Source organism: Oncorhynchus mykiss, chromosome 15, assembly GCF_013265735.2.
Source record: "Oncorhynchus mykiss isolate Arlee chromosome 15, USDA_OmykA_1.1, whole genome shotgun sequence".
In the NCBI taxonomy this organism is placed as follows: Eukaryota; Metazoa; Chordata; class Actinopteri; order Salmoniformes; family Salmonidae; genus Oncorhynchus; species Oncorhynchus mykiss.
The window spans coordinates 69,434,307-69,460,294 of NC_048579.1; the positions used below are offsets into that span (position 1 = coordinate 69,434,307).

The 25,988-nt window shown below is 40.1% G+C and overlaps 1 protein-coding gene across 2 annotated transcripts; it reads left to right on the plus strand.

Moving 5' to 3' along the window:
- Nucleotides 1-3,283: 3,283 nt before the first annotated feature.
- On the plus strand, nt 3,284-25,035 carry LOC110499782 (cytidine monophosphate-N-acetylneuraminic acid hydroxylase). 2 transcript variants are annotated; one of them, XM_036945118.1, is made up of 15 exons: nt 3,284-4,206; nt 10,527-10,753; nt 10,987-11,078; nt 13,667-13,776; nt 14,610-14,800; nt 15,743-15,823; nt 17,321-17,387; nt 17,488-17,569; nt 18,477-18,614; nt 18,906-19,041; nt 19,188-19,328; nt 19,766-19,940; nt 20,851-20,967; nt 24,225-24,340; nt 24,504-25,035. In XM_036945118.1, the coding sequence occupies exons 2-15, from the start codon at nt 10,548-10,550 to the stop codon at nt 24,703-24,705; spliced, it is 1,854 nt and encodes a 617-aa protein (XP_036801013.1). In that variant the 5' UTR covers nt 3,284-4,206; nt 10,527-10,547; the 3' UTR covers nt 24,706-25,035. The 2 variants fall into 2 exon arrangements, with proteins under 2 accessions (XP_036801013.1, XP_036801014.1); XM_036945119.1 differs by lacking the exon at nt 3,284-4,206 and adding an exon at nt 7,889-7,956.
- The last annotated feature ends 953 nt before the right edge of the window (nt 25,036-25,988 follow it).

Below are 25,988 nucleotides of genomic sequence, written 5' to 3' on the forward strand. Positions count from 1 at the left end.
ACAGTTTGTAGAAACGTGTTAGAAGATGTATAGAATCAATCTTTAGGATGTTTTTATCATAAATCTTATAATAATGTTCCAACCGGAGAATTCCTTTGTCTGTAGAATTGCAATGGAACGCAAGCTAACTTTCACTTGAAAGCGCGTCACCAGCTCATGGCACTATGGCAGACCACTGACTCATTCAGCTCCCATTACCCCCTCCTTTATAGTAGAAGCATCAAACAAGGTTCTAAACACTGTTGACATCCAGTGGAAGCCTTAGGAAGTGCCATATGACCCCACAGACACTGTATATTCGATAGGCTAAGACTTCAAAAACAACAAACCAGATTTCCCACTTCCTGGTGGATTATTCCTCAGGTTTTTGCCTGCCATATGAGTTCTGTTATACTCACAGACATCATTCATCAGAAACTTCAGAGTGTTTTCTATCCAAATCTACCAATAATATGCATTTCCTAGCATCTGGGCCTGAGTAGCAGGCAGTTTACTCTGGGCACGCTTTTCATCCGGACGTGAAAATACTGCCCCCTACCCCAAAGAAGTTAATAGGTGTTCCTGTGGTGTCAGTAAACCCTCTTGTTCTCCAAAACCCCACACCATGACAAACAAACCCCAACAGCATATGCTGAGTCTGAATAAACAGTAAGTGTCTTCCCTTCCCCTAGTTCACAAGCTGTTTTCAGAGCTAATAAATCTGCTTGTTGTGCTCATAAATGTTCTGGTAGGGGCTGTATAATCTCAATATCATTTTCCACATCTACTACAGCAAATCCTACATGTTTTTTTTTACCTGTACTTTGATCTATATTTGCAGAACCATCAATGGACAGCCCCATGTCAGAGTCAAGCAGAGGTTCATCAACAATCTTTTGTCCAGTACACATTCCTGGGCTGCCCCGATGGCCCTGTTACTGATAATTTGCTCAGGGAAGCCCGAACACCTTGTCCAGGTTTGCGTACGTAACAGGGTTGCCTCTAAAAAAAGGTGTATTTAATGTTCAAGCATTCTTATTGGTTGGTTCAACTCTGATGACAATAAGGCGTGTTGTGATTGGCCCGCTTGCAAATAGGTGGAGATCTTGAACGTCAGGTCTCCACAGTATGAAAATGTGATGCAAGGGGAAGGTCACGTTCTGAATTCTGTTTTCTATTTTCTATTTTACAATGTGTACAAGTACTAATTTATACATGTGTGGGTATATGGTACCTGTTAGGGATTGAGGGGCTTTCTGGGATGTGAGTCTGCCACTAGCACAGTCAGTGTGGTTAGCTCAGCTATCCCCATTGAGACCGTGTCTGTGCCTCGACCTAGGTTGGAAAAAACTAAACATGGCGGTGTTTGCCTTAGCAATCTCACTAGAATAAAGACCTCCTCCATTCCTGCCATTATTGAAAGAGATTGTGATACCTCACATCTCAAAATAGGGCTACTTAATGTTAGATCCCTACTTCCAAGGCAGTTATAGTCAATGAACTGATCATAATCTTGATGTGACTGGCCTGACTGAAACATGGCTTAAGCCTGATGAATTTACTGTGTTAAATGAGGCCTCACCTCCTGGTTACACTAGTGACCATATACCCCACGCATCCTGCAAAGGCGGAGGTGTTGCTAACATTTACGAAATAAAATTTGAGTTTTCATCATTTGAGCTTCTTGTCATGAAATCTATGCAGCCTACTCAATCACTTTTTATAACTACTGTTTACAGGCCTCCTGGGCCATATACAGCATTCCTCACTGAGTTCCCTGAATTCCTATCGGACTTTGTAGTCATAGCAGATAATATTCTAATCTTTGGTGACTTTAATATTTGCATGGGAAAGTCCACAGACCCACTCCAAAAGGCTTTCGGAGCCATCATCGACTCAGTGGGTTTTATCCAACAGGTCTCTGGACCTACTCACTGTCACAGTCATACTCTGGACCTAGTTTTGTCCCATGGAATAAATGTTGTGGATCTTAATGTTTTTCCTCATAATCCTGGACTATCGGACCACCATTTTATTACGTTTGCTATCGCAACAAATAATCTGCTCAGACCCCAACCAAGGAGCATCAAAAGTCGTGTTAAAAATTCTCAGACAACACAAAGATTTCTTCATGCCCTTCCAGACTCCCTCTGCCTACCCAAGGAAGTCAGAGGACAAAAATCAGTTAAACACCTAACTGAGGAACTCAATTTAACCTTGCGCAATACAGTTGCAACCCTAAAAACTAAAAACATTTGTCACAAGAAACTAGCTCCCTGGTATACAGAAAATACCCGAGCTCTTAAGCAAGCGTCCAGAAAATTGGAACGGAAATGGCGCCACACCAAACTGGAAGTCTTCCAACTAGCTTGGAAAGACAGTAACTTGCAGTATCAAAGAGCCCTCACTACTGCTCGATCATCCTATTTTTCTAACTGAATTGAGAATAAGAACAATACGACATTTATTTTTTGGGATACTGTCGCAAAGCTAACTAAAAAGCAGCATTCCCCAAGTGAGGATGGCTTTCACTTCAGCAGTAATACATTCATGAACTTCTTTGAGGAAAAGATCATGATTATTAGAAAGCAAATTACGGACTCCTCTTTAAATCTGCGTATTCCTCCAAAGCTCAGTTCTCCTGAGTCTGCACAACTCTGCCAGGACCAAGGATCAAGAGAGACACTCAAGTGTTTTAGTACTATATCTCTTGAAACAATGATGAAAATAATCATGGCCTCTAAACCTTCAAGCTGTATACTGGACCCTATTCCAACTAAACTGCTGAAAGAGCTGCTTCCTGTGCTTGGCCCTCCTATGTTGAACATAATAAACGTCTCTCTATCCACCGGGTGTGTATCAACTCACTAAAAGTGGTGGTAATAAAGCCTCTCTTAAAAAAGCCAAACCTTGACCCAGAAAATATAAAAAACTATCGGCCTATATCGAATCTTCCATTCCTCTCAAAAATTTTGGAAAAAGATGTTGCGCAGCAACTCACTGCCTTCCTGAAGAAAACACCAAGTGTCACGTTCTGACCTTTATTCCTTTGTTTTGTCTTTATTTTAGTATGGTCAGGGCGTGAGTTGGGGTGGGCAGTCTATGTTCGTTTTTCTATATTTTCTATTTCTGTGTTTGGCCTGATATGGTTCTCAATCAGAGGCAGCTGTCTATCGTTGTCCCTGATTGAGAACCATATTTAGGTAGCCTGTGTTCTATTGTGTTTCGTGGGTGGTTATTTTCTGTGTCTTCCACACGGAACTGTTTCGGTTTGTTATTTCACATTATTATTTTTTGTATTTTATCGTGTTCAGTTGTTGATTATCTGAGTAAGTTCACACAGGGCACAGCTGATTTTATACATGTGATCACTCCCTAGTGGTATGATCACCTACGTCAATGTATGTATGCATCAATAAGCTGAGGTTACCTTATAAGGCAACCTAGTACAGTAGCTTCTCTGAATTTCTTAGAATTGTCCTCTGTCACACAAGATCAAAATGTCAAAACCAGACAGTGGTTACTTTTTATCTAGTTTCGGTGACTCAGACCAACCTGCAAACCCACTCTCACAACAGCCAGGGCTTAACCACAAAGACTAATATAGATAGCTTGTGCAACGTATTGTGGCAGAGTTTTTAGACACATCGCAACAGTATATTATTATAAGGCCTGCAGCAAAACATGTGAATCTTAAGGTCCCCTTAATAATGGGGAGGGTCTTTGGGACACACCCCCTACAACGTCCTCATTGATGACAAGCGCGCTCTCGGTTGACATGACATCCTCCTTCACACAGGCAGGGGGAGCGGGGCCGCCCCATGCTTCAAAGCGGGTGAAGAACTTGTTTAGTTAATTGGCTGTAGAGAGGCACACCCTCATCTGGGCAGGGATAAAAATCTCACTTTGAAGGGGGCATTTGCCATATTCTTAAAGCTCATCCAGGCAGAGTCTCCCTGTGACATATGTTGCACCTTGTCCTTGTACTGGAGTCTCCCTGTAACATTATCCGTTGCACCTTATCCTTGTACAGGCATCTCACCTTTTTTATCTATTTTTTCACCTCTACCTTTTTTCTCTCAAGTGGATTTCCTGAGGCAAACACTTGATTCTTCTTGTTAATAAACACCAACAATTAGTTCACTGCTCAATGCAAATGCACAAAGACTGATCTCTGTCTAAACTTCAAATTCCAAAGTGTCAAGTCAACATAACAGTCTGCACAAGGTAATGCTCTTTATTATTTATGCTTCTCTCTTAATATTTGCTATGTTGTGACTAAGAAATGTACATTGTTTAAAGGTGACAGACAAAAGTTGTTTAAAACTTATGGCTGGGGGGCAGTATTGAGTAGCTTGGATGAATAAGGTGCCCAGAGTAAACTGCCTGCTCCTCAGTCCCAGAGGCTAATATTATTAGTGTATTTGGATAGAAAACACTCTGAAGTTTCTAAAACTGTTTGAATGATGTCTGTGAGTAAAACAGACCTCATATAGCAGGCAAAAACCTGAGAAAAAAATCCAACCAAGAAGTGGGAAATCTGAGGTTGGTCGATTTTCAACTCAGCCCCTATAGAAGATACAGTGGGATATTGGTCATCTTGCACTTCCTAAGGCTTCCACTAGATGTCAACCGTCTTTATAAACCTGTTTGATGCCTCTACTGTGAAGTGGGGCCGAATGAGAGCTGTTTGAGTCAGAGGTCTGGCAGCAGTCACATGAGGTATCTCCCGTTCCTTTGCTTTTCTGAAGACAAAGGAATTCTCCGGTTGGAATATTATTGACGATTTATGTTTAAAACATCCTAAAGATTGATTCCATACATCGTTTGACAAGTTTCTACGGTCTGTAACATAACTTTTTGACTGCATCTAGTGAACGCGCTCCGTGAGTTTTGATTTGTTTACCAAACGCTCTAACAAAAGTAGCTATTTGGACATAAATGATGGACATTATCTAACAAACATTTATTGTGGAACTGGGATTCCTGGGAGTGCATTCTGATGATCAAAGGTAAGTGAGTATTTATAATGTTATTTCTGACTTCTGGTGACGCCAGCACAGCGGATATGTATTTGTTCTCTGAGCGCCGTTCTCCGATTATAGCATGGTTTACTTTTTCCGTAAAGCTTTTTTGAAATCTGACCCAGCGGTTGCATTAACCTGTTATGGCTGCAATCCCGATACCGGGATCGATATGATAACTACCAGTGAAAATAGAGGGCGCTAAAATTCAAACCACAAATCTCATAATTACAATTCCTAAAACATACATGTGTCTTATATCATTTTAAATCTATTTTCATTGTTAATGTGTCCGATTTTAAATAGGCTTTTCAGCGAAAGCACTACAAACGATTGTTAGGTCTCCACCAAACCACAATAAGCACAGCCATTTTCCAGCAAAATATAGCCTTCACAAAAAACAGAAATAAAGATCAAATTAATCACTAAACTTGAATTATCTTAGGACACTTAGACACTCATAGGACTTCATGTTACACAATACATGCATGTTTTGTTTGATAAAGTTCACTAGTTCCAAAAACATCAAGTGATTTTGCATAGCCACATCATTAAACAGAAATACTCTATATAAATATATATAAATATAGTTATACACATGGAATTATAGATATACCTCTCCTTAATGCAACCGCTGTGTCAGATTTCAGAAAAACTTTACAGAAAAAGAAATGCATGCAATAATCTGAGACGGCGCTCAATTTAAAAACACCACAGCCGCAAGGATGGCGTCAACATAAACAAGAAATTACATGATAACTATTCCCTTACCTTTGATCTACATCAGAAAGCACTCCAGGAATCCCAGGTCCACAAATATTTGTTTTTGTTCGAAAATGTCCGGTATTTATGTCCAAACACCTTCTTTTGTTAGAGCGTTTGGTATACATATCCAAACCCTAATTCTGGTCAGCGTTAAATCGGACAAAAACTTCAAAAAGTGATATTACCGGTCGAAGAAACATTTCAAAGTACAGACTCAATCATTAGAATGTTTTGAACATATAGCTTCAATAAAGTTCCAACTGGAGTATTCTTTCTGGTCTTCGTGAGCAATGGAACACAAGTGACTACCATGAGGAAAAAGTGGGATCACAAAATGGCTGCTTGATGGACAGCTGATATATTCTGCTCTCATTCACTCCCACAACAACATAGCCTCATTATAATTTATATTGATGGTTGACATAGTGGAACCCCTAGGCAGTGCAACATTCATATCTCAAGGGGATTTCATTGGGGACTCTGGTGAATACATACAAGCTCAGATTTCTGACTTCCTGTTTTGATTTCAACTCAGGATTTTGCCTGCCAATATGAGTTCTGTTATACTCAGACATCATTCAAACAGTTTTAGAAACTTTAATGTTTTCTGTCCAATACTAACAATAATATGCTAATATTAGCAACTATGACTGAGGAGCAGGCCGTTTGATATGGGCACATTTTCATCCAAGCTACTCAATACTGCCCCTGCAGCCATAAAAAGTTAAGGAGAAGTATATCTTTAATTCCATGTATAACACTTGTATTTTCATCAACATTTATGATGAGTATTTCTGTAAATTGATGTGGCTCTCTGCAAATTGACCGGATGTTTTTGGAACTATTGAACATAACACGCCCAATGTATACTGAGATTTTTTTATATAAATATGAACTTTACCGAACAAAACATACATGAAGTCCTATGAGTGTCATCTGATGATCATCAAAGGTTAGTGATTCATTCTCTGTCTATTTATGCTTTTTGTGTCTCCACTCTTTGGCTGGAAAAATGGCTGTGTGTTTTTGTGACTTGGGTCTGACCTAATATAATCGTTTGTGGTGCTTTCGCTGTAAAGCCTATTTGAAATCAGACACTGTGGTGGGATTAACAACAAGATTACCTTTTAAAATGGAATAAGATACATGTGTGTTTGAGTAATTTTAATTATGAGATTTCTGTTTTGAATTTGGCGCCCTGCACTTTCACTGGCTGTTATATTGATCCCATTAACGGGATTTCAGCCCTAAGAAGTTAACAGATAAATACATTATAATATTGAATTTATTTCGCTACAAACATATACAGTGAGATGTACATTGTATTCTCAGAGGATAGCACTTAATAGTGTTAAAACATTTAACTAATTTATATATTTTGCAGATGGTAGTTTACATAAATTAGGCTCTGAACTTTCAAAAGATTAAAATGCAGAATTACATCGAATTACAATGACAGTTCAAAAGATGAATGTAAAATAAAATTGACTGAAACATTATTTTGTGCTTTACTTCTCTGTCCTTGAATCATATTTATCACTTTCTGCCTGTATCGGTGTACTGGACACCAAATATTTGTGTTATCCGGGATCCTTGGGACTTCCTTACCCCATAGAAGTTCAGGTTAAGGAATAAGGTCGAGGTTAAGTTTAGGAGTTATGGTATGGGCGTCCCAAGGGTCCCAGATATCACTGACCACACCAAATATCACTCTACACTGTTTTTATTTGTCAAGTCCTTAACCTTTCTAGCGCAAGCTCGACAACATTCCGCTGAAAGGGCAGCGCGTGAAATTCAAAAATATTTTTTTTAAATATGTAACTTTCACACATTAACAAGTCCAATACAGCAAATGAAAGATGAACATCTTGTTAATCTACCCATCGTGTCTGATTTTAAAAATGCTTTACAGCTAAAGCACAACATGATTGTTAGGTCAGAGCCAAGTCACAAAAACACAGCCATTTTTCCAGCCAAAGATAGGAGTCACAAAAAGCAGAAATATAGATAAAATTAACAACTAACCTTTGATCTTCATCGGATGACACTCATAGGACTTCATGTTACACAATACATGTATGTTTTGTTCGATAATGTGCATATTTGTATCCAAAAATGCAAATGCACAAAGACTGATCTGTCTAAACTTCAAATTCCAAAGTGTCAAGTCAACATAAGTCTGCACAAGGTAATGCTCTTTATTATTTATGCTTCTCTCTTAATATTTGCTATGTTGTGACTATTAAGAAATGTACATTGTTTAAAGGTGACAGATTCCAAAACATCCGGTGATTTCAAAACATCCGGTGACTTTGCAGAAATACTCATAATAAACATTGATAAAAGATACAAGTGTTATTCACAGAATTAAAGAGACTTCTCCTTAATGCAACCGCTGTGTCAGATTTCAAAAACACTTTACGGAAAAAAACAATCTGAGAACGGCGCTCAGAACCCAAAACAGCCAGAGGAATATCCGCCATTTGGGAATCAACAAAGTTAGAAACAACACCATAAATATTCACTTACCTTTGATCTTCATCAGAAGGCAATCCCAGGAATCCCAGTTCGACAATAAATGACTGATTTGTTCCATTTATGTCCAAATAGCCACTTGTTTTTAGCGTGTTCAGCCCAGTAATCCATCATGAGGCACAGGCACTTCATCCAGACAAAAACTCAAAAAGTTCCGTTACAGTCCGTTAGAAACATGTCAAACGATGTATGGAATCAATCTTTAGGATGTGTTTAACTAAACATCAATAATGTTCCAACCGGAGAATTCCTTTGTCTTCAGAAAAGCAATGGAACGAGAAGTAACTGTCGGGAGCGTGCATCATGAGACCAAGGCTCTCTTCCAGACCACTGTCTCAAAGGTCTCATGAGCCCCTCCTTTATAGTAGAATCCTCAAACCAGTTTCTAAAGACGGTTGACATCTAGTGGAAGCCCTGGGAAGTGCAACCTCCTAAATATCTCAATGTGTATTTGGTAGGCCAAGCTTTGAAAAACTACAAACCTCAGATGTCCCGCTTCCTGGTTGGATTTTTCTCAGGTTTTCACCTGCCATATGAGTTCTGTTACTCACAGACATCATTCAAACAGTTCTAGAAACTTCAGAGTGTTTTCTATCCAATACTAACAATAATATGCATATAATAGCATCTGGGACAGAGTAGGAGGCAGTTCACTCTGGGCACGCTATTCATCCAAAAGTGAAAATGCTGCCCCCTATCCCAAAAAGGTTAAAGAAAGGGTTTGCTGAAACTGTTAACTTAACTTGAAATTCAATTAACTTTGGATGAATTTTAGTCATATGAGCTGAAGAAAAATATGAATTGAGGATGATTGCTCTTACAACCAAAAAGTCTCTGAATCAGACCCATGTTCAAATGTGGGGTATTTCAATAAATAAAAATATAGAAATACTCTATGCATTAAACCCACTTTCTGTTTGTTCCTTGGGTATTTGGCAGAATGTGTTTGGATAGCCTACTATTTGTAGGAAATGTTAAGAGGTAGCGGATTTTGACCACATAATACTCATTCACACAAGATCAGTATTTCAAATATAAATACTCATGTATTTGTACCCAGGTCTGCTCCTGACAATTCCATACATTTCAATGTAATATTTAGTTCCCAAAGTGTCACAGTACTATGAGGAAATGATATTTGTTTGAATTTAGATATTAATCATTTGAACTAACCATGAACATGTAAATATAATGGTATAATGTTTAATTCTTTGAATCTGTGCTATTGTCTAAAATGTAGGTTCAGGTCTCTCGCTATCATATTTTAAACAACTTGTAGAAAATACACTTTATGAGACTGTCAAGAAGCATTATGACCATCCTGTGTCACTTTACTTGGACTAAGAAAATACACTTTGACACTCAAGAAGCATTATGACCATCATAATCACATAAGTCAGATAGGCCAATCACATACATGCCCTTATACCAGTCATCTGTCAAAAAGAGGGTGTCTTGTCCTGCTTCTGCTCTTGCATTCATCCCAGTCATCAGAAACAGAGCATTGGTAATTGAATATAGTCAATTTAAAAAAAATACTGTTGACACGTAGGCTATGCTGGAATGGAATGTTTTGCCTTGTGTGGTAGGTTTTGTGGGTTTTGAAACTCGTGTCATAACCACCCATAAAATATCATAATGTATGTCACAACAGGTCTAAACATATGAAACAGTATTATGACAGGTTATGACACGTTGTCAGATGTTATGACATGGTTATGACAGTGTCATAATGTGTTATGACACTAGGTGTGAAGTAAAGTGTTACCGCATATTCAAATATTTCCCCTATCTGTAATACACGATTTCCAGTGTTTTGTTTGTGATATTTGAGTTGATGGTCACTAGCCTCGACGCGGTATGTTATGGATTAAACTCACATCTGTTGATAGTGTTTGATGCCAGACTGGAGATACAAGGACCGAGGACACGCTGATTATTATTGTATTGTCTGAACACTGTGATTCTGTAGCAATGTCACTTACTTGTTTGGACTTCCCACTTGCCTCTGGGACTGATGTTTACAGAACAGTTGTCTGCTGATTAGGATATATGGCCAGTTAGACATTTTATCTGGTTCTGTGCTGGAAGTATCTCCCTGTTGCAACTTGTAATAAACTGAATAGATTGTTTTATTGCCTTTATTGATGACTTCTGTTCAGTTCACCTGTAAATTCTTCTTACGAGTACCATCCACTTATACTCCTCTACTTTTCTCATCAGCACTTCAATTCCACCACTCAAATGACAGCCCAGTCTTCAAAGACAGTGCTGACCCTGGACTCTGAGGCGGTGTTCTCACTCAAAGATGGCATCAACTTTAAGAAGAGCCCAGATGATGGCAAGTGCTACATCATATACAAAGAAAATGGAGAGCTGAAGGCCTGCAAGAACCAATGCAAACACCAAGGAGGCCTGTTCATCAAAGACATAGAGGACTTAGATGGAAGGTAAGTAGACTTAAAAGGGAAGTTCAGGACTCTACAACTAAAGATAGTTGGAGTTAGTAGCGGCTGTTTAGAGAATACCGAACCTTGGATTACAGTTTCTCCTGGCCCATAGACTACTTTCAGGCTGAGGAACCATTTAACATCAAGTGGTAAAATCCTGAACTTCTTCTTTAATACCGAGGCTTAGATAAAACATATCTATTCCATGGGACTGAAAGGTTTTTCTGATGCAGGACGGTCCAATGTACAAAACACTACTGGAAGCTGAACGTCTCAACTATGCAGTATGTGAACCCTCCTGACAGCTTCACACAGGATGAGCTGGGTAAGTTGAGCTGCCATTTTCTCAACCTGAAAGGTTATCGAATGGCATTTTAAGTCTATTTGCCATTTTGGGTCATATGAAACGGTATGTCTAATCTTTTGTGTTCTCTGACAACTTGTGTATATTTGTACACATTGTGTGATACTGATCATTAAATCAAATGTTATGTCACATGCTACGTAAACAACAGATGTAGACTAACAGTGAAATGCTTACTTACGGACCTTCCCAACAATGCAGAGAGAAAAAAAGAGAAATAGAAAAATAACACAAGGAATAAATCCAGAGTAACAATAACTTGGCTATAGAACGTTACACGAGGTACCAGTATCGAGTAGATGTGCAGGGGTATCATGTAATTGAGGTAGATATGTTCACATAGGTGAGATAAAGTGACTAGGTAACAGGATAGATAATAAACAGTAACAGCAGCGTATGTGATGAGTCAAAATACTTAGTCCAAAAAGGGTCAATGCAGATAGTTAGCCAATAGCTACCTGGACTAACTGTTTAGCAGTCTTATGACTAGGAGGTAGACGCTGTTCAGCGTCCCGTGGGTTGAGTGCCCAGCTCCAGCTGTCCATTCATTTGGCCATCTAAAAATGACACGAGGAACACAATGTAAATAATAAGTCAGATGTTTAATATGTCTATATGTACAGTTGAAGTGTGAGGTTTACATATACTTAGGTTGGAGTCATTAGAACTTGTTTTTCAACCATCCACAAATTTCTTGTTAACAAACTATAGTTTTGGCAAGTCAATTAGGACATCTACCTTGTGCATGACATATGTAATCTTTCCAACAATTGTTTACAGACAGATTATTTCACTTATAATTCACTGTATCACAATTCCAGTGGGTCAGAAGTTTACATACACTAAGTTGACTGTGCCTTTAAACAGCTTGGAAAATTCCAGAAAATGATGTCATGGCTTTACTGATAGGCTAATTGACATCATTTGAGTCAATTGGAGTTGCACCTGTGGATGTATTTCAAGGCCTACCTTCAAACTCAGTGCCTTGTTGCTTGACATCATGGGAAAATCAAAAGAAATCAGCCAAGAACTCAACATTTTTTATAGACCTCCACAAGTCTGGTTCATCCTTGGGAGCAATTTCCTAACGCCTGAAGGTACCACGTTCATCTGTACAAATAATAGTACGCAAGTATAAACACCATGGGACCATGCAGCCGTCATACTGCTCAGGAAAATTATCTATATCGACAGTAAAACGAGTCCTATATCAACATAACCTGAAAGGCTGCTCGCCAAGGAAGAAGCCACTGCTCCAAAACTGCCATAAAAAAGCCAGACTACGGTTTGCAACTGCACATGGGGACAAAATATTGTACTTTTTGGAGACATGTCCTCTTGTCTGATGAAACAAAAATAGAACTGTTTGGCCATAATGACCATCGTTATGTTTGGAGGAAAAAGGGGGAGGCTTGCAAGCCGAAGAACACCATCCCAACCGTGAAGCACGGGTGGCAGCATCAAGTTGTGTGGGTGTGTTGCTGCAGGAGGGACTGGTGCACTTCACAAATAGATGGCATCATGAGGGAGGACAATTATGTGGACATATTGAAGCTACATCTCAAGACATCAGTCAGGAAGTTAAAGCTTGGTCGCAAATGGGTCTTGCAAATGGACAATGACCCCAAGCATACTTCCAAAGTTGTGGCAAACTGGCTTAAGGACAACAAAGTCAAGGTATTTGAGTGGCCATCACAAAGCCCTGACCTCAATCCTATAGAAAATGTGTGGACAGAACTGAAAAAGCGTGTGCGAGCAAGGAGGCCTACAAACCTGCCTCAGTTACACCAACTGTGTCAGGAGAAATGGGCCAAAATTCACACAACGTATTGTGGGAAGCTTGTGGAAGGCTATCCCGTCACGTTTGACCCAAGTTAAACCATTTAAAGGCAATGCTACAAAATACTAATTGAGTGTATGTCACGATCGTCGTTGTAATCATACTCAGACCAAAGCGCAGCGTGAAATCGGTTCGACATCTTTTAATTATCAGAGAACCGAACAAAAAAACAAAGAATAAAAGACACGTGAAGCTCAAGCAGTGCTCACAGGCAACTACACAGAAACAAGATCCCACAAAACACAGTGGGGAAATGGCTGCCTAAACATGATCCCCAATCAGAGACAACGATAAACAGCTGCCTCTGATTGGGAACCATACCAGGCCAACATAGAGAAAAACTACCTAGATTACCCACACCCCGACCTAACCAACATAGAGAATAAAAAGGCTCTCTATGGTCAGGGTGTGACAGTGTATGTAAACTTCTGACCCACTGGGAATGTGACGAAAGAAATAAAAGCCAAAATAAATCATTCTCTCTACTATTATTCTGACATTTCACATTCTTAAAATAAAGTGGTGATCCTAACTGACCTAAAACAGAATATTTACTAGGATTAAATGGAATTGTGAAAAACTGAGTTTAAATGTATTTGGCTAAAGTGTATGTAAACTTCCGACTTCAACTTAAGATAATCAAATAAAAGTAATTCATTAGATTATTAATCGGAAGAGTTTTGACTTTGGCTTGATTTTGCTAACGCAGACGTCGTGATGACAGACGAGGGTGGTCTTCAGCTCGTGGAGGTGATCGTCTGGGACCCCTGGTTGGCAGACCCCCAGGATCCACAGGAACTGCAGGAGGGAGAGGTGACTGTGAGTACAGCTCGTCACACACACCCACGGCTGGACAGATCTGAGGCCTTTCCCAGTGGGCAAAACTGGTTGCAATTACATTATGACATCTTACATGACGTCATGGTCAGGATGTATACTGGTTGTATAAAGACGTTTTGTTAAGGTCAGAAAAACATGTCTTGATCTGGTTGTGATCTTGGTCTCGTCATGAAAAAGATGTCTTCACCAGGCTGGTTGAAACTAATGTGGAACACATTACCATGTTGTTTAGTCACAAATTTGTGACAAGAACACAAACACTAGCTATGATCCAAGGCTAGTTAGTAATTACCCGGAGTGAATCAAATATGAGCCTTAAAATGATAACCGAGAGTTGTGTGTCTACACAATCTTCTACTCATCTTTGATCTCATCACCACTTTTATAATGTGAAATCTGAGGGTGTGTTCTCACCTGAAAGGCTGCAGTGCCAAACTTAAGCCTGGGACACATAAGGGAGATGGGCAAAGGTTGAAAGATATCACCAACCGCCATCCAAGATTCTAGATTACGTATCGGGATAGATCTCCGATCACAGCCGTGCCCAACAACAGTGCAGGACACATTGCTGGGACTCTGAGTGACAGTTGGTCACAGATGACTTTTTGACCATCTCCCCTGTGTTCATTTAAATTCCAGAGACACAGAAACGACAGTCCCAACACCGACACCTCTGAGATTTTCCCCATATGGCCGACAGGCTATTTATATCAATGTGATTGATGGTCAACAGCGCCGCACGCAAATCTAAAAAGATAGCACGTCGGGCGACAAGATTCTCCGCTCCAAACTCAACCTTCATGTTCCTCCAGGTGACCTACCTCACCCATGCATGCATGGAGCTCCAGCTAGGGGGGAAGAAGATGATATTCGACCCCTGGCTGACGGGTCCGGCCTTCGCCAGGGGCTGGTGGCTGCTCCATGAGCCCCCTGCTGACTCCATGGAAAGGCTGTGCATGGCCGACCTCATCTACATCAGCCACATGCACTCCGACCACCTCAGGTATTCAGAGATGGTACCTGTATGGAATGTGGTACAGGTATGTAGAGATGGTACCTGTACGTAGTATGGTACAGGCATGTAGAGATGGTACCAGTATGGTACAGGCATGTAGAGATGGTACCTGTATGGTACAGGCATGTAGAGATGGTACCTGTATGGTACAGGCATGTAGAGATGGTACCTGTATGGTACAGGCATGTAGAGATGGTACCTGTATGGTACAGGCATGTAGAGATGGTACCTGTATGGAGTATGGTACAGGCATGTAGAGATGGTATCTGTATGGAGTATGGTACAGGCATGTAGAGATGGTACCTGTATGGAGTATGGTACAGGTATGTAGAGATGTTACCTATATGGAGTATGGTACAGGCATGTAGAGATGGTACCTGTATGGAGTATGGTACAGGCATGTAGAGATGGTACCTGTATGGCAGAATGAAATCTATTGATATGGGAGAATGGGCTCAGTGAAACTGGAAGGGAATGGACTGAACGTATCAAACACATACTATTCCAAACATTATAATGAGCCCGTCCTTCGCAATCTCCACCCACCAGCCACGACTGATTTCAATGCATTTATCATTTCGGTCCTACTTTAACGAAGTATAAAGGCATTTTATAGCATGCATGAAGTTTCTGAAGCACTACGCAAAAGCTTCACAGATAATCTATAAGCGTGTGTCATATTCTATAAATGGTGTATAAAGGGTGGTGTATAAATGGTGTATAAACTATGTATGTTTGAGTATGAGATAAATGCTTCACATATCATCTATGTAAGCTATATTGAGCCTTTATAAGTTGTACTTAGTTTAAAGTGGGACCCTAATTTCAATTACGGAAGTAAGCAGAAATGTTGATTCCAATTTTCCTTATGAGGATGAGCACACAGAAGGCAGGACGTTTTAAGATGATTCCTGAAAAATGTATTTTCAGCTACCCAACCTTAAAATCCCTCTCTGCGACGAGACCCGATGTTCCTATTTATGTTGGCGACACATCAAGGCCAGTGTTCTGGTAAGGGTTATCTATATACAGTTGAACTCTGAAGTTTACATGCACTTAGGTTGGAGTCATTAAAACTTGTTTTTCAACCACCCCACAAATATCTTGTTAACAAACTATAGTTTTGGCACATCGGGTAGGACATCTACTTCGTGCATGACAGAAGTAATTTTTCCAACAATTGTTTACAGACAGATTATTTCACGTATAAATCACTAACTGCACATTGGGACAAAGATAGTACTTTTTGGTGAAATGTCCTCTGATCTGATGGAACAAAAATAGAACTGTTTGGCCATAATGACCATTGTTATTTTTGGAGGAAAAAGGTGGAGGCTTGCAAGCTGAAGAGCACCATCCCAACCGTGATGAATGGGGGTGGCAGCAGCATGTTGTGGGGGGGAAGAGGGTACTTTGCTGCAGGAGGGACTGGTGCACTTTACAAAATAGATGGCATCATGAGAGGGGAACTTATTTTGAAGCGGCATCTCAAGACATCAGTCAGGATGTTAAAGCTTGGTCGCAAATCGGTCTTCCAAATGGACAATGACCCCAAGCATACTTCCAATGTTGTGGCAAAATGGCTTAAGGACAACAAAGTCAAGGTATTGGAGTGGCCATCACAAAGCCCTGACCTCAATCCTATAGGAAATGTGAGGGCAGAACTGAAAAAGCGTGTGCGAGCAAGGAGGCCTACAAACCTGACTCAGTTACACCATCTCTGTCAGGAGGATTGGACCAAAATTCACCCAACTTATTGTGGGAAGCTTGTGGAAGGCTACCTGAAATGTTTGACCCTGTCACACCCTGACCATAGAGAGCCATCGGGGTTCTCTATGGTGTAATAGGTCACAGCATGACTAGGGGGGTTTTCTAGTTATTATAGTTCTATGTTGGTGTGTGAGTATGGTTCCCAATTGGAGGCAGCTGAATATCATTGCCTCTAATTGGGGATCATACTTAGTGTGTCCCTTTTCCCACCTGCGTTGGGGGATATTGTTTTGTGTTTGAGTGCCATTGTGAGCTACACATTTCACGTTCGTTATATCTTTGTTTTTTTTTGGAAGTTTCACTATTAATAAAATGTGGAACTCTACTCACGCTGCGCCTTGGTCCACTTATTTAGACAACGATCGTGACAGACCCAAGTTATTAAACAATTTGAAGGCAGTGCTACCAAATACACTCAATTAGTATGTAAACTTCTGACCCACTGGGAATGTGACGAAATAAATAAAAGCTGAAATAAATCATTCTCTCTACTATTATTCTGACATTTCACATTATTAAAATAAAGTGGTGATCCTAACTGACCTAAGACAGGGAATTTTTACTGGGATTAAATGTCAGGAATTGTGGAAAAACTGAGTTTAAATGTATTTGGCTAAGGTGTATGTAAACTTCCAACTTCAACTGTATATGTCAATCATTAACATGGTTTTACAACCATAAAACAAATGAGTGTCACCTTTATGGGTTTATGCTGTCCTCATTTGAATCATGTTACAGGATGCTGGAGAAAAGGCAGGTGCAGCTGACAAATATCAACGTCGTTCCCTTTGGCATTTGGCAAAACGTAAGCATAAACAGCTCACTTTGCATGAACAGTTTATACGATAAAGGAACCTCTGTCAAAAGGCTCTTCTTTAATGCCCTTCTCCTGTTGTCTCCGTCAGATTGATGAGCACCTCAGATTCATGATTCTGAAGGATGAAGTGCACCCTGAATTGGACACCTGTATCATTGTTGAATATAAAGGTAGTCATCATGTCCTTTGTAAGAGCACGTGGTGCTAGCTTCTCCAGAGCCCTGGGTTCAATTCCTGCAGTCACAGGAAGTCACTTTTCATAAAAGGGTCTGCTAAGTGGTATATACACCGAGTGTACGAAACATTAGGAACACCTTCCTAATATTGAATTGCACCCCCCTTTGCCATCAGAACAACCTCAATTGGACTCTATTGGCATGGACTCTACAAGGTATTGAAAGTGTTCCACAGGGATGCTGGCCCATGTTGACTCCAAAGCTTCCCACAGTTGTGTCAAGTTATATGGATTTCTTTTGGGTGGTGAACCATTCTTGATACACACGGGAAACTGTTGAACATGAAAAACCCAGCAGGGCTGCAGTTCTTGACACACTCAAACCGGTGTGCCTGGTACCTACTACCATACCCCCTTCAAAGGAACTGAAATATTTTGTCTTGCCCATTTACCCTCTGAATGACACGCATACACAACCCATGTCTCAAGGGTTAAACATCCTTCTTTAACCTGTCTCCTCCCCTTCATCTACACTGATTGGAGTGGATTTAAATAAGTGATCATACCCTTCACCTGGATTCACCTGGTTAGTCTATTTCACAGAAAGAGCATGTGTTCCTAATGTTTTGTCCAGTCAGTGTACAAGTGCAGATCACACATTCTGACTTTCATCCCACTTTATCTACCAACAGATTATACATCCATATAAAGATGGGCTCCACCAGGATAATTAAGACTAATTATTGTATTGAACATGCACATCCTGTCTGATTCAGGTCCTTGTCAGTTCAGTAGTAAAAGTATATGTCAGCGCCACCTGGTAGAAATACGATGCACCTTAAAGCCTTATCTCAACCTTATCTCATTTGACGGGTGCATCTGATTCTGGTTCTCCCACCCAGGTCATATGATCCTCAACACGGTGGACTGCACCAGGCCAAACTACGGCCGACTGCCCCACAATGTAGACCTGATGATGAGCGACTTTGCTGGAGGGGCGTCTGGCTTCCCCATGACCTTCAGTGGAGGAAAATACACAGGTGAGGTGGACAGGTATACAGCATCCAAATGTATAGCCGGACAAATAACAACAGAGAAATGAATTGCTCCCTTGGGTTTTCCTGGCTATTGACTGCAGATGGAGTGAATGTCAATTGTATTTCCTCTCTCCTTATCTCCTCCTCAAAGCACATCGGAACAGATATGAGGTTACTTCCCTCGGATGTTCTCCTCCAATGCATTTTGAGGAGGAGGCAAGGGGAGAGGAAGCGAGGAATCAAGGAAACACAACTGAGATTCACTCATTGACTAGTGTCGATTTCACCCTGCAGAGAGCTGGAAAGCTGATTTCATCAAGAATGAAAGGAAGAAGCTCATGAACTACAAGACCCAGCTGGTAAAATCCTTGCAGCCCAAGATCTACTGCCCGTTTGCCGGTTACTTTGTCGAAGCACATCCCTCAGACAGGTATTACAAAACGTTTACTCTTTTGTGTACAAATTCCGTTCTAGGTTGAGGTTAGGTTTTGACCCCTCTTATTGCTTCAATTGCAGTCACTCAATATAACTTGCATCCCAATTTGACATTGACAACTGACATAAGTTAACTGACAGGTACATTAAGGAAACTAACACGAAAAACAAAGCGGAGGAGCTCAATGCCCTGATCAAGAAGAGCGCTCCAGGCATAACAACATGGACACCCAAGCCAGGCGCTGTGCTCGATCTGGCACTGGCTCTGATGAGCCCCAGCCGGTAGGATTGCTCATCAATCAGCAAATCGTGTGTGTGTCCATGTCTGTCATATCAGTCCATACTCCATAGAAATGCCAACAATCATCAATAATCACAAATCACATTTTAGTGTTTGATGTTTCCCTCTGTTGTCAATACCATTATTACCTCACTTCCCTACATTGTTAACCTCTATTACATCACTTCCCTACATTGTCTACCATTATTACATCACTTTCCTACATTATCTACCATTATTGCATCACTTCCTTACATTGTCAACCATTTTTACCTCACTTCCCTACATTGTCTGCCATTATTATCTCACTTCCCTACATTGTCTACCATTATGTTCTCTTTCTACATTATGTTTTTTCCTACATCATTGAATTCCTTTTTAATGTTGTAACCCAGGTAAAATGCACTGTAAATCATGTATGATTTGACTATAACCACAGGAAAGCCATCACCGACCCTCCATCCGGGACAAACATCTATAAGGACAGTTGGGACTTTGATTTGTACGTGGATGAACTGAACAGGGCCATCACCGCTGAGATATTTAAACATAAAAGCTGGATCCAATTTTATTACATCTGGGCAGGGTTTAAAAACTACAATCTAGTTGTCCGGGTAAATATTGCAGTCCATATAAAAGTCCTCACAGCTCTTAGTGCTCTACTGCACATCTACAAGCTGACTCCTGGGGTGGATTCATTAGTCGCAGACTGTTGCAAAACGTTTTTTCAACAGAAACCGATTACTGTTTACTCTTGGAACCAAACGGAAGCCTGAATTTGTCCAATAGAAACTTGTTTTCATTGCAAAATGTTTTTCGTTTGGATTAAACTTTTTTTGCAACAGTCTGCAATTTAGGAATTACACTCCTGGTTACTCCTGACTCGCATTCAGTAGGCAGTAAAACATGCAAGGAAAATTGTAAATATTATTGGACAATCTCAATTTTAAAACGTTTCTAGGTTTTGTACCAACTGAACGCGACCCCTTCCATTCACTTCCTCTCTCTGTAGATTTCTGGAATGTTTAAAACATGTACGGACGCTCTCACGGACACAGACTAAGCCTATTCCTGAATTTAAAAAAATGAAAAGCTCAATGGAGAATCTCTATCGAATTTTTGGGGGGTTCCAGGACTAGGCTTAATTTATGTCCAGGAAACTGCCCTTGGAACAGCTGATTTTGTCTGCTTGGATTGCCAGATGGGCAGGCTTGACACTTTAGGGACTATGACCCTTGGTTCCATTGTGCCAGGCATGTTCAATCAATTTGAAAAATAAAAATACATTTTTAACCCAAATCTAGTGGGTTTGAGGGTCGAACTTAGAACAAAGATTTTCCAATTCTTCTCATTCTTTTGCTACTTTTAAGATTCTGGTAATTCTTTAGATCTGTGTATTGATTCCGATTATTCTGGTTATTCATATTCTTATCTGATATTTATCATAACTGCAGGTCAGTGAATAACGCAAATTGTTTGAATTCCAACTAAACATAGCCTAACTGTTTGTAATATGTATTTAAGGTCATAGAGACAGATGAGGACTTCATTCCGATAGCCAATGGCTACAACTATCTGGTGGACTTCATGGATCTGTCCTTCCCTACTCAGAGGCCCACTAGAGAGCACCCTTATGAGGAGGTGAGCATGGCTACAACACCTGCTCACCTATATACAATTAAGTACACTGCACTCAACTTGAGAAGAATCAAAACAATCATTGTGGAGCAGGAACATAGCATGTTACAAATCTGTCATAAGGGTGGCAGGTAGCCTAACAGTTAAGAGCACTGGGCCAGTTACCGAAAGGTTGCTGGTTCAAATCCCTGAGCTTACTATGTGAAAAATATTTTGATGTTCCCTTGAGCAAGGCACTTACAGTGCATTCGGAAAGTATTCAGACCCCTTTACTTTTCCACATTTTGTTATATTACAGCCTTATTCTAAAATGGATTAAATAAAATAAATCCTCATCAGTCTACACAATACCCCATTTTGACAAAGCGAAAAAAGGTTTTAGAATTATTTTAGCAAATGTCAAGAAATTATAAAATACCTTTTTTACATAAATATTCAGACCATTTGCTATGAGACTCGAAATTGAGCTCAGGTGCATCATCCTGTTTCCATTCATCATCCTTGAGATGTTTCTCCAACTTGACTGGAGTCCACCGGTTGTAAATTCAATTGATTGGACATGATTTGGAAAGTCACAGACCTGTCTATATAAGGTCCCACAGTTGACAGTACATGTCAAACCAAAACCAAGCCATGAGGTCGAAGGAATTGCCCATAGAGCTCCGAGACAGGATTTTGTCAAGGTACAGATCTGGAGAAGGGTACCAAAAATGATCTGCACCATTGAAGTTCTCCTAGAACACAGTGGCCTCCCTCATTCTTAAATGGAAGACATTTGGAACCACCTAGACTCTTCCTAGAGCTGGCCGGTGGGCTAAACTGAGGATTTGGGGGAGAAGGGCCTTGGTCAGGGAGGTGACCAAGAACCCGATGGTCACTCTGACAGAACTCCAGAGTTCCTCTGTGGAGATGGTTGTCCTTCTGGAAGGTTCTCCCATCTCGGCAGCACTCCACAAATCAGGCCTTTATTGTAAAGTGGCCAGACAGAAGCCACTCCTCAGTAAAACGCACATGCCAAAAGGCACCTAAAGGACAAACAGGATTCTCTGGTCTGATGAAACCAAGATTGAACTCTTTGGCCTGAATGCCAAGCGTCACATCTGGAGAGAACCTGGCTTTGGGACAAGTCTGAATGTCCTTGAGTGGCCCAGCCAGAGCCCGGATTTGAACACGATCTCTGGAGAGACCTGAAAACAGCTGTGCAGCTTCGCTCCCCTTCCAACCTGACATAGCTTGAGAGGATCTGCAGAGAAGAATGGGAGAAACCCCCCCCCCCAAATACAGGTGTGCCAAGCTTGTAGTATCATGTCCAAGAAGACTCAAGGCTGTAATCGCTGCCAAAGGTGTTTCAATAAAGTAAAGGGTCTGAATACTTATGTAAATGTGATATATATATATAATTTTCAAATGCAATACATTTACAAAAATTTCTAAAGCTGTTTTTGCTTTGTCATTATGGGGTATTGTGTGTAGATGAGTTTAAAAAAAAATCAATATTAGAATAAAGCTGTAACGTAACAAAATGTGGAAAATGTCAATGGGTTTGAATACTTTCCAATTTTTAAATAAGAATAAACTTTTCCCTTTATTCATGTCATTCTCATGAGGTGAACGCTGTTCAGACACAAAGAGATGGCAGGCTGCTATGCCTAACTTCAGGGGTTTGAATGTGTTGTTGGCAGATGCAAATCTGATGCAAAGCTGTTTTCAGTTTAAGATAATTGTTTGCTGGATTAAATGCAGTGCTTGATAAGTACAGTGCCTTCAGTATTGGTTTGGGGATGCTTTGCTGGCTCAGGACCTGGACAACTTGCCTTAATAGAAGGAACCATGAATTCTGCTCTTTATCAGAGAATTCTACAGTAGAAAGTCAGGACATCCGTCTGTGAGCTGTAGTTGAAGTGCAGCTGGGTCATACAGCAAGACAATGATACAAAACACACAATCAAGTCTACATGAAAATGGCTAAAAAGCAACAAATTTGAAGTTTTGGAATGGCCTAGTCAAAGTCCAGACCTAATCCCAATTGAAATGTTGCAGCAGGACTTGAAACGAGCAGTTCATGCTTGAAAACCCACGTTTCTGAGTTAACTTCTCTAGGATAGGGGGGCAGCATTTGGAATTTTGGATGAAAAGCATGCCCAAATTCAACTGCCTGCTACTCATCCCCAGAAGATAAGATATGCATATCATTAGATGTGGATAGAAAACTCTGAAGTTTCTAAAACTGTTTGAATCATGTCTGTGAGTATAACAGAACTTATGTAGCAGGCGAAACCCCAAGGACAAACCATTCAGATTTTCTTATTTTTTGAGGTCAATCTTCTCAATGAGGTTTCATTGCAACTTATTATGTGACTTGTTAAGCACATTTTTACTCCTGAACTTATTTAGGCTTTCCATAACAAAGGGGTTGAATACTTGACTCAAGACATTTCAGATGTCCATTTTTTTTTATTATAATTTGTAAACATTTCTAAAAACATAATTCCACGTTGACATTATGGGGTATTGTGTGTATATCAGTGACACAAAAGCTAAATGTAATCCATTTGTAATTCAGGCTGTAACAACAAAATGTGGAAAAGTCCAGGGGTGTGAATACTTTCTGAAGGCACTTTACACTGCACTCCATTTATGAGAAGGATCAATACAACAAAAAACTGCTTCTAGGGGTCAAACATTACGGGGCAGAAACATACCATGTTACAAATCTGTCTTCCGGAGAGGAAGAATAACATTTCCCTGGACTCATGTCTTTCTCATAAGAGGTGAATGCTGTACGAGACACAGACACACAGAGATGGCAGGCTACTATGCATAATTTCAAATGTGTTGTAGGTGGCAGATGCAAAGCTGTTTTCAGTTGAAGATCATTGTTGCTGGCTCAGTTCTCACTCAAGTGTAAGGCAGGATTACCGAACAGGCACGCAGGGCAAAATGTGTAGAATAGCATGAGATGAGCTATAAAACGGCACATTTATCTTTGCCCCATGGCAAAATGTGTAGAATAGCAGGAAATTAGATTTAACATGGCAAAACAAACTATAAAACAGCACATTTTTCTCTTTGCTCCATGGAGAAAAGTGTAGAATTTCAGGAAGTTAGTTGGTGGTAAATGTGGCAGCCTTGCCCTGCTTAAATGCCAACATGCTTTTAAACAAACCGCCATTTATCTCCAAGTCGATCGTTTGTTTTCCATTTCATGTAACTTGATTGGACTGAGAGATAGACGGTGTACTACTTTCTCTTCTGTAAAGATCAAGAACAGGATCGGAGTCATGAGGCACGTGGTGAAGAATGGCCTTCTTTGGGACGACCTGTATATCGGCTTCCAGAACCGTCTGAGCAGAGAGCCAGACGTCTACCACCACCGGTAAGCCCTCGTCTCCTCACCTTCCCTCCTTTGCTTCCTTCCTCCCTTACCAGACCCAGGCATCTACCACTACCAGTCTATTGCATTGCTGTATACTAGAGCAACGATTCTTAACTGGTGTGTCGGGACCCTAATATTGTACCTGTCTTGGTTATTTGTCCAGGTTCTGGAACCACTTCCAGACAGAGTTGCCAGTCACTGGGCCGGACTGGGACTTGTTCCTGCAGCAGGTGCCATCATACCAGAGGTCTGCTGAACCCCAGGGAATCCAAACAGAAAGTGTCTCTGCTTCTACATTCTTAGAAAAAGCAGACTGTACTGTCTCACGAGAACCAAGCTTTGTGCCTGTATCTATTAATGAATAGTAATGAATAAGAAGAGCTGCTCTCCCTGTCACTGTAGGCACCACCAACCTCCCTGTGCTACTGAAACAGGGAAAAAGGGACGTGGCTGACAAGATTTAATTTCTAAATTGGTTCAAATAATAGCTTCATTTAGGGTTCATTTTCTAATTCGTTTTTTCATATAATGGTGAAATCAATTAACATAGCGTCTATTGTTGCTTGGCAGGTCTGTATGTAGAGGACTAGTAACAAAAAGTAGGAAAATATATGCACTCACTACTATGTCGCTCTGGTAAGAGCATCTGCTAAATGACTAACATGTAGAATATGAATAAACTTTATCATTGATTATTATGTGTATTATTGATTATATGATTTTGGACGTGTGCTGACAATGCATTTGTTACTCGACCAATATCTATTCATTGAACACAATTTTGTGTTTTTTTTCCCATAAAAAAATAAAATAGGTTAGGGTTAAGGGTTTGGTTAATGTTAGGTGATTGGTTTTTGAGCTTTAACTATGAATCGTTAGTTATAAGAGACATGAGGGATGCCATAATGAAGCTTCGGAAGGGCTGAGTGCAGGGGAAACAGTCACATGGCAGTACTGATAAGTGGAGGAACCGTTTAAGGCCCATTTCACTAGCAATAATGATGTAATGTTTAGCGATAAAGAGGAGACTCCACCCAAAATGGGGTATGTATACCACCACAGCTGAAACCATGTTTTTGTCGATTGCCATCTATACTGACTTTCTGGTGAGGCCTGATCAATCTCACTAGAAAAGATCGAAACAGGTGGGATTTAATTATAAAATGAATGAGAAACACCAGTCTCTATTCAAATTTTGACAATACTTTATTATTTACTTATGGAGTTATCAAAAGTTGCAACTCTTGATTGGTTATTAAAATTAGTTTATTTTTTATTTAACATGTTTTTTGAATCACGATACGAATCATGTGTTCGAAAATAAAAATTACAAGTTCCCTGGGGTCCTGGTCATTGGGTAAATATACAAATGTATTTTGTTCAGTCTGCATATAGAAGGAAAAATATATATTTAAAATCCTTTTAAGGATCTGCCTAAAATGACATACCCAGATCTAACTGCCTGTAACTCAGGATATGCATATTCTTGGTACCATTTGAAAGGAAATACTTTGAAGTTTGTATAAATGTGAAAGGAATGTAGGAGAATATAACACAATAGATCTGGTAAAAGATAATACGAAGAAAAAAACAAGTTTTCTTTTTTTACCATCATCTTTGAAATGCAAGAGAAAGGTCATGTGTTATT

Coding starts and splice junctions, on each gene's coding strand:
- LOC110499782 (XM_036945118.1), top strand. CDS start 10,548: ATGACAGCCCAGTCTTCAAAGACAGTGCTGACCCTGGACTCTGAGGCG. Junction 14,801..15,742: donor ATGCACTCCGACCACCTCAG/GTATTCAGAGAT, acceptor ATGTATTTTCAG/CTACCCAACCTTAAAATCCC. Junction 17,570..18,476: donor TATCATTGTTGAATATAAAG/GTAGTCATCATG, acceptor TCTCCCACCCAG/GTCATATGATCCTCAACACG.